We start from the raw sequence: 14,179 nt of genomic DNA, 5'->3' as shown, positions 1-14,179 counted from the left end.
GATCCCCTCCCCACATTTCAAGACTTCTAGATACACCACTGAACTAAGAGCAAGTTATACAGGTTGAAAAGTAGTACCTATTAAGAGGTGGCTCTGAGGATACATGACGAATCGTACTTTTAAAAATGCACAAAGAACATGACTAGTACCTACACTCAATACTTATTTATATTCATACTGCATAATATTCACAAGAAGAAAACTATTTAAAAATTAACGCTGTACAGTGCTATAAAATGCGTGTTAAATTTGAAGCAAATGTTGTAGAATTGCAAGTCACTTACATATAATAATTTAATCAGTCATTCATAAATAATGGAATGCCACTCAAACAAAGAATTTATCGACAACACTTCAATCTAAACCTACCTTTATGTCACTCCATCTAACTGCCTAATCAATAGGAGTATAACTGTAGTGAAGGGAAGTTATCAAAGTGGTCGACCTAGAAAGCTGGTAAAACTGTATGTTTTACTATACTTTGCTGGCGTAGCCTAGGCATCTATCAAATTTATAGATAAGAATATGGCCTTGGATTGCCAAATGCTAGATTAATATCAAGCTTGAATCAATAGTTAGGCAGACAGCACTAGTCCTGTGACACGCACCCACCTTTGATCCATCTCTGCCATGGTTCCCGTTATTACAACCCACGTCATAGGACCAAGCAGCCTAAAAACATCACCAACAGAAGAATATATGTTCCAATTTAACGTTCCAGTTTACATCTTCTACTCAAATTATGTCCGAGTTGCTTTATTGGCATGAGAAGCGCAACTGAATGAAAACACAGTTTTCCAAAAGGCAGTTCATACACAAGGCGCATGCATGAATGAACCAGGATAAAAAACGGAAACAAAGGCACTGGGTCAGGAAGAGTATAAACAAGGATACAAAATATAATAAGAACAGCGTGAACTCTGAAAAGATGCAGACAAAACACAGGAAAGGTAAACAATATACCACATGTCACAACAATCACAGCCAGACCATTCAGAATGGCGCTTCCAATGTTTAAATTTGAACAATAAATTGGCTAGCTAACGACCAATTGAAGTGCAGTAATAGGTTATGAATATTCATTAGTTCAATTGAGTACCAGGTCATATTTAATACTTCAAAGGTGTTTATCTTTATGTGTATGAAATAAGCAAATACGTTTGCTATATTATATGTATTTCATAGATGAATTAAAGGGACATTTTATAAGCAATTACACCAATTTCATGAGCACAAATAAGAAAGTAATATTATATCAGCAATACTTATTATTTTATTGGGGGAAAAAAAATTTAAAATAACAAATGTAAGCAAAAGGCTTAGTCCTATAATGTGAAATGTTAAAATTATTATATTTAATATTTCTAAACGGAGAGAAACCACTTTCCTGTTAAATGAGCTTTCGTTTAATGCAACTAAATCTACTGTGCTCTGCATGGTGATTACCTATGACCAGTTGATTTGGAGTATTGCTATTTAACAGTAGTAAATAAATATGTAAACATCATGAATTTGTTGTGAATAAGGGAAATTTTTACTTTCATGCGGATTTGCATAAGACCTTACCTATTTTTGGGAGACTCTCGGACTCTTCTTGGTACCTATGTATCACACTTTGTCAAGAGCCAAAGCCATTTTGAGATGCATAATTTGTTAACTATAGCCACAATCGCACTGGACTTTTTTTGGTAAAACTAACCAACACGTTGGCTAGTTTTACCATAATTAGTCCAGTGCGAACAGCACAGGAAGTTTACCTGATACACATCTAGATGTGTATAAGAGACAGAAGTAAGGGTATGTTTATAAACACAAAATAATTGGTTTTTTTAAAGCCTTTTTCATTGAGTACTAGACAGCCTGCCCGCGAAAATTGGTTTTCGTGGTGGAAATTTCGACACTATTTTGTTTATACAACATGTTTTCCAAACTGTGTAAGTACAACATACAGTACTTCACATGGATTCCGGTCATGATGACGATGAGAGAATACGGTGTGCGGCAAGAAGGCGATTGCTTTCTGCAGTGGCTTGAGGTGGAGGTCACATTTTACCTGATAATCACTTTTTGTGTTGCAGCTAAAAAGTGCACACAAATTTTTTTTTTTTCGAACTGGTCCTGTTTCTACTGTGAGAAAAAAAGCAATTTATTGAAAAAGCGATTTTTAATCGATATTTTCTTTCCAGTAGAAACAGGCCCTAAGCATGGCCAGCCAAGATTGGTCGGCGTGTGGTTTGAACTCCTGACCACAAGTTCAAAAACAAGAACGGAAACTGCTGAGCCAAACCACCTTCTAAATTTGCATTGGCATAGGTGTTTACCACTTAACACTTGCATCATGGCCTGCTGAAAGGTTTTTTCAAATGCCTAACAATACAGTACACACCCGACAATAGTCTGTGTGAAAAGGGACTGCAAACTGAAAATGGGGCATACAAATGATGTTATATAATATCACCACCAATAACTGAAAATATGCATTTTAAAAACTGCCAAATCAAGCAATTATCATGTTTTCATCCAAACTTGAATTGTTGATATATTGTACATATTGTCCAACTGAACAAACTCCCTTCCTTCACCCCCCCCCCCACCTTTAAATTTATTTAAATTATAAAAACGATGGTGGAAAAAAGGATAAATTATCCCACTTAAGTATGAGAGTCATATTTCCAAACATCTACACTAGAGGTGCCATAATCATAATTTTTTGTACCAACCATGGTGGGGCTTAGGTGGTATTGACCCCTATCTGTGAATGTCCTTCCCTGGACCCCTCTATCTTGAATTCCTAGATCTGCCACTGAAATATAAGTCCACACAAAATTTATAGTGGATTTTTTAGACAGTCTTCCCCTGATCTTACTCACTAAAATACCATTTTAAAATATCCCACACCATAACAAGGAATAATCATAATCAAATAAAAAAAATCAATATAACAACCAAAGAACTACAAATTGAACCAAATTTGCGCTACAGTTCATGCTAAACTCAACACCAAGACGCATATTTAACAGTAATAGCATTATATCTGGCCATCTTGCAGGCAATATATGCACAGTCAATACTTAATCAATAACGATAGAATTGAAGCATTGGCATAATGTAATGCATTAAACTATTAGAAAGCCTACCAACTAATAGTACTCAGCTTATCACACAGCAGGTAAAAATATCACAAAAGCCAACCAACGTTCAGGCAAAAATTACATCATACAAATACGAACAAATAAATAAATTATAATAGTTAATTAATAATATACGGTATATAAAAAATCAATTTATTTTTAGCAAAGAATCAATTAGTTTGCCACATATCCAGAAGACCATCCATGGAACCGACAATAAACCGACGTAGGAAAGGCAAAACAAGGAATCAATTTAAATTATTAAACAGAGCATAAAAACCCATCAAATCAGAGGTAATATTCAAGAAGTGGACTCAGAATTGAATTATTAGAAAAAAAGATATATTAAATTTGATTATATTTTATTAGCTATACTGTAGTAAAATATAAATGTAAGCCAATAAATAAATCATGGTATTAATGAAAAATAAACAAATAAAATTGAATATAGCAATATTCACTGAATATACATACGTCATCACATCTACTGTACAGTATGACTATTTAAACACAGGTAAAGGAAGTTACTTCACAATGATGTCTGACCCTTGACCTTACATTATGTTCAAAAGATTATGTTTACAAAAAAAATTTCAACAAAGAATTAAAAAAAAAAGCAATATATTAATAATTATTATTATCAGGTGCCCGATTTAGACTGAAAAATATGATTGCTAATTTCAACAAATAGAAGAGAAATATTAAAGATGTTGCAATACATTCTTTGGAGTCAGCTGCTCATAATGAGTATAAGTGAAATTGATTTATGTATCTATTAGGTCACATTATTCCAATGAGATGTAAATATGTTGCCTCATGAAAAATAGAAATACAAGACTAAAATATCATTATGAAAATTCAGGGTTATGTAAAGTTCATATTTAAAAACTATGATTAATATCTGTTTATCTGATGTTTATGAACTACTAGAAATATGTTTATTCTGAAATATAAATTTACAATGTCTAAAATGCAAGTATAATGTACTGCTGCCAATCAACCTTCTATTTTGATTGAAAATATGTATTCTCTTGTCAATCAACCTTAAAACTTGACAAAGTATATATGATAAAATAATATTTTCCAGGCTTTTATAATTTTTATTTACTCTTCACTGACCATCAAAAATTAAAACTAATTTTCCTCCTTTATATATTCAGAAAAGGAAGGTAGGAGGGCAGTATACTCGAGCTTCTTTTAAACTGTCTTATACAGAAAATGTCATTATGTTCGGTTTATATAAGATTTACACAATTCACTTGACAAGGGTGTTAACATTATGCATACTTTATAAGTTGATCATCTGGGCTATGGGGTTTTAAATAGATTACAATGTTGTAAAAACCAGCCTATTATGTTTTTTTATATAAAAACATGTAGTCATTATTATTTATTATTACTGGTAAGAGATGAAATTAATATTGTGATCATTGTAGAAAAGTCCACAAATGAAACTATACACATTAGAGGTGCAGGCTGGTTACTGTTTGGTGCTGCAAAATTGAGAAAGTGGAACTAAATCCCTATTTCAGTAAAAACTTAAAGGTCCTTTCTAGAATTTTAACCCACTTGGTGACACTAATTTGCTGAATGCAGGGGAAGGAATACGAAGGCACCTCCCCCACCCCCCATCTCCCCCCGCCACTAGCCTATGCCCATGCACAAAATAAGAATTATATAGATGATTTTTTTTTCTCTGACGTATGTTTTGAACATAGATTTTTTCATAGGCAGCTAGATAACTACTACATTATGGCACACTATGAATTATGTACTGGTCAGTTATCTTACACCTTAAATTGCTGGTGAACTGTTCAGTGGTGATGGTTTTTACTGTTCGTGGTCTTGGTTAGTTTTAGGTTACATCTTAATTTAGTTTTTTTGTGGTGTTTTTTTTTTTTTTTCTATTATTCTCACTCTTTCATTTTTCAATCCCTTTTTTCTGTTTATGCAAAGTGCAACAAGTGGTCGAGCGGTAAGGCTGGGTGCTGCTACTGTAGCTACAGACAATGCGGTACCCAAGATTTTCAAATAATGCAGGACAATATCAGGGTGGACCCACTTTACGCGTAAATTCAAATAATGTGAACAAATTTTCTTAAAAGTTTACCCATTTTACGCAAAGATATGAAAAATCTAGACCCATTTTCTTTAAATTTTACCCATTATAGGCTAAATATGAGAAATCTGGACCCGTTTTTCAAAAAGTGGACCCCATTCTTTGTGGACCCATTAGAAAAAATGTGTGGGACTGTCCCAACTGTCCCAATAGCTGGCAACGGCATTGACAACAGACTTAACATCACCTCTCCTCAGATAATGAGTTGAACTGAAGTCAACTGTAAACACTTGTCTTATGGGCACTTTAAAGAACCCATTACATCATTCAGTGAGATAGAAGATCTGATTAATTTTAGCATCTGACATGAAGCTCGATCTTAAGCGCCTCTCTGAGGCGGCAACAGCAGTAACAGACCAGGCCTGTACACAATTCAGCGCAATAACGCTACGATTCATGGGTTACTTTCCTACCTTTGCCTACCAATGTCAAATAGTGCACTAAAAATAAGACAAGATGAGCTTTGAAATAATTGTATTAAAAACCCATACTGGTAGTAAATTAATCCTAACGCTAAGTGTACAATACAAAAGGGTTTGAATATTAAATTGTACATGTCTGTGCATGGCGACTCTGTCTGAATATTTGCCTCAATTGTGTAGTTTCCCTGAATTAGAAGTGTGCTGTTTGCGTTGTTCTACTAATATAGCGGTACCACAAAAGGATGTTCATTATTCAATGCACTGTAACCAGACGTGCGTAAAACGAGGCACGCTGACCTTTCCCACAAGAGATTCAATCAAAATATTATGGGAGGGGCGCCACTGCCGGTGATTTAATTGGTTAAATCAGAATTCAAGTTTAAGACGTGAACAAATGCCGGTGACAATGATAAGCACAAGGCCAACAGAGTATGTATTGTGGAACAGCAAATTCTTCTGTCTCTTGTCACTGAAATTTTATGATATCCATACAATACATAGCAGTTTTATAACTGCAATAAAATGAAGGTGAACAAAGTATCTTGTCTGTGACCATGCGTTTCAATATTTGGTTGAGTTAGAAAGCCAATGAACAAGGACGGGTGTGTCTAGTCAGTAGCGGTATCACAAAGCCTGTTTGTTGTTCACTGCACTGGAAACAAATGTGCGTAAAATTTCATATTCTGCCGAGTGACATTCAGCTGCATAACTTCTGTCAATAAAAAGAATTTGGTAAGGCCTCCCCAATTCAATAATTAATTATAATTTTGAAGTGATAATAAACGCATGGTCCATAACTACCTGTATGGCCACTGATCGTATCCAACTCATTTTCCTAAACTCTTTTCAAAATGATGTGACGCACAAGAAATGATACGCTAAAAATATAAAAACTTAGGGTAAAATTTTTAAGAATTAGGCATTGAAAATACTGACATTTTTAATTGCAATTGTTGATGACATCAGCTGCATGATGGGGTACACTTAAAATCAAGTATTTCCCAAACTGATACTTATAAGCAAGATTCCACATTAATAATAAATCAATCAATTATTATATAATTCCAAAGGCCATTACACTTTTTTCCTAATTCCATCTTTGCAAATGTATTTCAAATGGTTTGCCTTATGACCTTAAATATCAGAATTCCCATTCCTTGTACACTTTCATAATATCCTCACTTTATAGTAAGTTATTGTTTAAAAATATTGTTCAACAAAGCCCAAAACAATAACAATAATTTGGTTTAACAATACCTCTTATATTGTTTGTGTATTACTAAATTATCAAATACCTTTCGTAATGAATAACTACTGTACTTTAGAATAACAAACATCACCTGACCACACTTGGATTTACCATCGGATGGTGAATTTATCTACATAAAATTTTATACTATGTCAGTACTGTAAATGGAGAAATCCAGATAAAGTTTAACAATTAATTACAACAGCAAAAATTAAAACTCATTATAAGGACTCGTATTATAAACACTGTTATATGGACTTGAATTCATTGATTAACTGACTAATTGATTAATTTTTTTAATCAATTGATTAACTGATTAATTAATTGATTAATTTGTCTCATCAACTATTAGTTAAATACCATACTGTAAATTTATCAAAGTTAATTATGTATGATTTAATAGTAGATAATATTCAGTATTATTTAACAACTTTTAATTAAGTAAAGTTGGCCCTGACATGTTTATTTACACAGTAAATTATAAATTCTTTACAGACACTAGTTCAACAATTGTTATTTTCTTTATTGAATAGGTATACTTAGGAAAGTAATTTGCTTATTCATCAAATAAATATTCCTTAGCATTTGACATAATTGAAGGCAATGTCAAAGTTCACTGATGCATGACGATGACTCATTTACTAGTGTTTAGGAGTTTAGTGGTGGTTGTTTAATAGAGGGGGACAAAAAGAGTGAGTGGTTAGTAACACATGAAATATGTACTGTCCAATTAAATGCATGCACCACATCATTCTTAATAAATTTATTTATTTTCTTATTTTACAACAAGGGGAGGAACATTGAATCTAAACCTCACACCTAGCTCATTCACACTGTGAATTCCATGACAGGAATTCCTACATGATTGAATTAAAAACATGAGAGGACATTGGATACATATTGTTCTAACAGTTAGTTCTGAGATTGATGTTTAATAAGCCTATTTAATGCAGGTCTATCTACACGAGAATTGTATGTTGGAAGAATATTGTTCAGATCATTGCAGAAAGACTACCATAATGCAAGATAGATAATATTTCTTAGGTTACATAATTTCATTATTTAAATATGTAGAAAATATATACTTTGGGTTGGATAAGAGTTATTCGGTGTAAACAACTAGAATAACCCACGAAAGTCTGAAGAAGACATATTTCCAGTGTGGTCCTTCTGGTAGTGATTGGGCAGTACACGGGAGACAATCTAATGAAACTAATGAAACTTGCACTTCAGCCCTCCAGCTAAAACACAAAGAGAGCAGCGATGGGAATTGAACCAGGACCAAATGATCTCCATGGTTCAGCACACACAAACACAGTGGTTACCACGAGCTCAGCAGACTGAGCTAGGTAAGCTACTCTCAACCTTATTCACAATCAAACCTAATGGTAACGTAGATTTTACAAAATTATTGATTATAGTAGACCCTATTCCAAAAACAAAACAGCTTTACCAGGCATGGCAATTGGAGTTGTTTACTATATTGAAAACAAAAAGACCATGTAGGATAAAGACAAAAATAACTTCTAATATCAACCATAGAAGCTGGGAATTCTGTTATCCTACTCATCGGGACCCTGCTAAAACATTCCCAAAGCTAACAACAGCTGTGTTAACTAATTTAAATAGTATATGCTGAATTAATAACATTTACTTATTAGCATATATAGCTAACATTAAAAAGAAAATAATAATTTCCCTGTGATTTTTGAACCACAATGCAAAACATGATTTGAATCATTTACTAGAAAACAAGGTATATGCACCAGGGATGTATCATCACTTGGGGTATATACACCATATATATCTAAACACTGATAATTATTATAAAAACATGCACTAATTATTATTATTGATAAGAATCGATCAAGCCCATGATAATTTAAGCTTGTTTATTTGTTTATTTATTGTTTATTAAGTCCATAATTCATAATATTGGTTGGTGAAATAGTATTTTTGCCCATTGTGTATGTTTGTTCATAGTGTTGAATGTAAAGTCCTGTCTAGACTATCACATTTATTTGACAAAAACATGACATGCCTAAATATGGTCATGATCACATCACATCATGGCCATATATAGCCGCATCATGACTATATATGGGCATACAAGCAATTTTGGACAGAGTTTCAGACCTGTATTGACAGTGCCTATTTTATACTAACTGGTAAATTCCATTAACTTATTTGTGTGTGGAAAATATTATTTCATTTCCAATTATTTATCTTTTTCAAATGTTGTCAGGGTATACAGTATACCATATGTTAATAAAATTGAACACAATGGTATTATCTTCATTAGTCTGCATAATTCATAATACAGGTTTGCCTCTAATTAAAGATAATACAATTATAGACAACCTCCAACAGGGATGTCACCACGCTGGTCGGCGGTGGACGGGCCCGTCCAGCACTCAACATTTCCGACCAGGATTTACAGGCTCCCGACCACCACTATTATTTCAACAGTTTACAAATTGTAATAAAATAATTAGTTTACCTAAACACAACAGACAAGCTAAATTGATAAAGACAAGAAGAATACAATAAATGTTTCTGTGGTTACGTTAATTGTAACAAAATACTGCACTGCCCTGCTATTCATCGCTACCTTAACAGCCTAGGCCAGGTTGAGTCATAGCGAATGTCGTGGGCCGGCATGACACGGTTGCTCTGTACACATTCAAAGGTTAAAGTTGAAATCGTGACCATTCAAGTGTTTTATTATGAGAGCATGGTCCGGGGCAGGAAGATTATTAAAAATTTACGAAACCTGATTTATGTTTTATTTCTTTACTTTGTTTTCATTTTGTATTTTAAGTTTTTCACTTTTAAGTATAATTGATATATAATATGTTTAAATGGACAAAAAATAAATAAATGAGTGCACATGAATCAGTGACATACACATTCATCGTGGTAATCGTCAAACATGTGAATTTACGGCAAACAATTGTGATGCAGGAATAAAAAAAAATAATTTTTTTTGCCGCATCAATTATTTCAACAGCATAAAAATAACAATGAGAGAGCAGCTTAGCTCAGTCGGCTAATCTGGTGGTAGCCACTGTGTGTGCGCTGAACCGTGGAGATCTCTAGGTCCCCGGTTCAATTCCCATCGCTGCCTCTCCTTGTGTTTCAGCTAGAGGGCTGAAATACAAGTTACATAGCGCACCGTCTTTCGGATGAAACGTTTAAGCCGTTGGTCCCGTGTGCATTTATGGCCCATGTGCACGTTAAAGAAAACAGTACACTCTTCGGAAAAGAGTAGGAGATTGTCTCCCGGTGTACTGTTCAATCACCACCAGAAGACTTTCGTGGGCTATCCTTGGTGTTTACACCGAATAAATCCAATCCAATGCAATTTTGTGACTTCAAATACATTTTCTTAAAAAAACTATAAAATTAAACCAGATTTTATATAATATTTACTATTACAGACCAAATATAAACAGTCCCTCCCTCATTTTTTTGTTGTTAAAGAGTGATAAGCTAATAATTTTTTCTATGTGCCCTAATAATTAGGCTGTGTGGATATTGTTTTGGCAACCATATGTAAATCTGAGGTGTTGATAGGTGGAGCAGGATTGATCCTAGCCTAGGGCTTAAACCTTAAACTTCAGTCTTGATATTGTAATGCACCACATGCTAGGCTAGGGCATGATTGACGGAAGAATATACATTAATAGTATAATAATAATCTGACGCTAGGCCTGGATCTTTCACTACTCATTTATTCTTCATTAATTATTAGTAGAAGAACTAGGCCTAGGCCAAACTAGTCTTGCCCCCTACCTGCTAAGATTAGAATACTAGGCCTAGGGTAGGCCTAGCTACCGTAGTATAGCCCCCTAGACCTAGACCTTTTAGCCTATCTGTCTATGACACGGCATGGTTCTGCGTTTTATTCAACCAAACGAACTTCAACTCGGGATTAAACTGAAACGACATTGGGCGCTAATGCATATTAGCCTGTACTTGCAAATCACTATGAGCATTATTAAAGATATAGGCCTATACATCTATACATAGATATATATACATAGATAATATTGTTATCGATAATCAAGGACAAGAGCACACAGATGAAACTGCACATTACCTGCTGGATTTCTTCATCATGGCTCCCTTGTCATCTGGCCTAGGACGATTCTTCTGTTTTAGACGTTTTTTTCGGGCTTGAATTGCCATTACTGGAAGCAAAGATATAAGGAATTAATACCAAATCTAAATATATTATAACAGATCGCATCAATTATACCTGTACATTTTTATTACCTTTTCTTGAACTCATTTTTGATGGGTCCACAAAAAAGTCTCTAAAAAATATGATAATTCGAACAGTACATGCGCATGGCGTTTTGCCAACCGAAAAACACATGTACAAAAATAAATAGCGCCCTCGTTTGTTATCAATGAGAGATTCCAATTTCATTCATTTTCGAGAAAATACCTACAAAATGACCAGAGCATTTATACTAAAACCGGGTTTTTGGCCCCAACAAAATATTATTATTGAAACTGGAAATAAGGCAATTGACCAGATTCTACCAAAAAAAAAAAAAAAATACAGCTGGCTAATTACAGAACCACCTAGGCCTATATAGGCAAAACAGCCGCACAAACTATCATACTGTATTCTCTAACGGTACACGCTGATGCCACATTATCTTGGTCACGTAACAAAACTATATTGCAAGTAGGTTTAGACAACATGAACTTAAGAAATTCATTTAATAAATGCTTAACCCCCCCCCCCATCGGTCTGGTGAAGCCCCCGCCAAAGCTGGTCGGGCAGTCGTACCCAAAACAAAAAAAATCCCATCCCAGCCATTTCCGGCCATCTAGAAGTCCCAATTTTGAACAAAAAAATCTCGTTTTGGGAGGAGGGGACACCCCCTCCCATACCCACCCTTGGCTCTGGTCTTCGACACTGAGATAACGCTACGCGCTATAGTTACACGCATAATTTAATACTTAGTCCCCTAGTCGGACATCTCAGCCCCCAACCCCCGATTATATCCTAGAGCCGCCACTGATCCCCAATGTGTCACAACACAAGCGAAAACAACATTCTATAAGATGTTTCCTGTTTTCAAATCTATTATTTATTGCAATGGGGCCGCAATAAATGACCGACAGACTGACAATGGAATGACTATCAACATCACTGAGAAACAGCCAGCTAAATTTTAAACGTAATAGGACCGACTAACTGACCAACTGACACAAAAAAAAAGTATAGAGATGCTTTCATAAAAACTATATTCTAATGGTATATCAATGTACACTTTAAGATTTGCTTAAACCAGACAGACAGCATGGGGATGTGTTTATACTTGGACAATAATAATCAGCAATAAAAAGCTCAAAAAAGCCCAATGGTATTAAAAAACATAAATACAAGACGTTTTCTTACTTGCACGATTCAATAATGATTTATCGTGTATACGATAAATATATTTTCACAAATCTAATCAAATAACATAATAATCATTAAAAAAAAACCGATAAAATCGTCATAGTATAAACATTTTGTTTATCGTTAATCGTTATCGTTGTAGTGAAACTAGGCATTTATTTACTATAAAATATAGTAGCACCCCTTTTTATATCCTGGCGTTGTCTTTGAGTAAATTCATTAGGTCATTGAAATATATAGGCCTATTTATTATATTAAGTTTTATCTCTATAAAATTTAGGCCCAAGTTAATTTAAACTATACTTATATGGTGACTATTCCTGTGGAATTTTGCCTTTAAAATATTATTTTTCTGAATTTGAATTTTCCCCTTATCGAGCTAATTATATTAAGGCATATTTACAATGTAGTGAGGCCCTTCCAAATTTTTTGAAATAATTATTCCTATGAAAACGTGGCTTTATGGATTATTCAGAAAGCTCAATGACATTTTATCTATGAACTTTGACCCTTAAAATTAAAAAAAAAAATGTCGACAATGTCATAAAAACAATTTATTTTTTCCCCTTTCTATGCTGCTTGTCATACGCAAGATGAAGAATTCTCAAGAAAAATAAATTGGGCAAAATCGATCATTATTGAAAATGATTTTCCTTTGATGACCATTTACCTCATACGTCCATTATTAAACCTCCAATTATTTACTATATTTACAAGGTCACATGGACCATCCCCGTGTATTTTGGGCTTGTTCAGTTCATTTTCAAAATCTGACCTTCAACCTCTTTATTAAAATTCGCAACATTTTAAAAATGCATAACCATCAATAATGTTAAATTTGTGAATGTACATAAGATTTCGACTTGGAGTTGGGGGACAATGCGAAAATTAGAAGTCGAGAAAGCTCATTTCCCATCTAGGAATCAAAATTTTCTCGGGGGAGGATCCCCAACCCCTTTCTTTTTGGGGTTCATCAAACATTTTACCTGACCGTTTATAAGAGAGATAAAACCTTGAATTTTGAAGAACATATAAATCATTAAAATACACTTCAGGAGTCGGGGAACGTATTTCCTCGCATCTAAGAATAGAAATTTTCCCGGGGAAGGTCCCCACCCCTTTTTTTCTCGGGGAGGGGGGGTTGCTAGGTACATTTACCACCCAGGTCCGTTGGACATTCATTAAAAGCTATGCTACACGATGTATCCTTTATTCAAGCACTGTATTTACACACACACATACACACACACACCCACACACACACACACACACACATATGTATATATATATAATATAATATATATATAGATATAATAATCTAGATAGTCGTTAACACTGTTACATTATGTATAAATAATCAAATAAGACAGGCAAATACAGTGTTAGAATAAAGGACATGATAATACATCGTGTAGCATAGCTCTCAACGAATGTAAATAAATACGTTGTGTAATAAAATGCCTCTGACGAGATTCGAACCTGTGCGTCATCACTATTAGACCACGGAGGCTTCATGGTTTAACAAATTAAAATACCTGTCAGCTACATTGTATTACACAATTATGGTGCACCTCAAGAGGGCGTTAAAAATAGTAACATATAATAATAATAATCGAGATCATGGTTCATGTCCATGAATAGCTCCAGAATTAAATGAATAGCACATGAATAGATCATGGTTGAACAGATTCAAATAACCGTCAGGTACATTGTACCACAATGATGGTGCACCTCAAGAGGGCGTTAAGTACAGCTGGAAATAAATAGTAACATATAATAATCAAGTTAGCCGGTAACACTGTTAAATTACCGTATATATAAATAATCAAAGCCATA

The 14,179-nt window shown here is 34.1% G+C and overlaps 1 protein-coding gene across 3 annotated transcripts in view; it reads right to left on the bottom strand.

Annotated features, from left to right (window-relative positions):
* The window catches only part of LOC117115021 (SRSF protein kinase 3-like), a 62,574-nt gene extending 51,274 nt beyond the window's left edge, over nucleotides 1-11,300 (bottom strand). For 2 of the 3 annotated variants that reach the window (XM_033258658.1, XM_033258661.1), the window contains exons 1-2: nucleotides 11,200-11,300; nucleotides 11,024-11,114 (exon numbers count right to left, since the gene is read on the bottom strand). In XM_033258658.1, the coding sequence (XP_033114549.1) occupies nucleotides 11,024-11,114; nucleotides 11,200-11,215 (107 nt within the window). In that variant the 5' untranslated portion in view covers nucleotides 11,216-11,300. Of the gene's footprint in view, nucleotides 1-612; nucleotides 963-11,023; nucleotides 11,115-11,199 lie in introns of those variants that run through there. The other variant, XM_033258659.1, reaches the window with a different exon arrangement.
* Nucleotides 11,301-14,179: the final 2,879 nt, after the last annotated feature.

This window comes from Anneissia japonica, unplaced genomic scaffold (assembly GCF_011630105.1).
Source record: "Anneissia japonica isolate Jap-2015-1 unplaced genomic scaffold, ASM1163010v1 scaffold24_len2511860_cov200, whole genome shotgun sequence".
Classification (NCBI taxonomy): domain Eukaryota; kingdom Metazoa; phylum Echinodermata; class Crinoidea; order Comatulida; family Comatulidae; genus Anneissia; species Anneissia japonica.
Note: the sequence above shows the minus strand (reverse complement) of the source record. Positions and strands in the feature narration are given on the sequence as shown.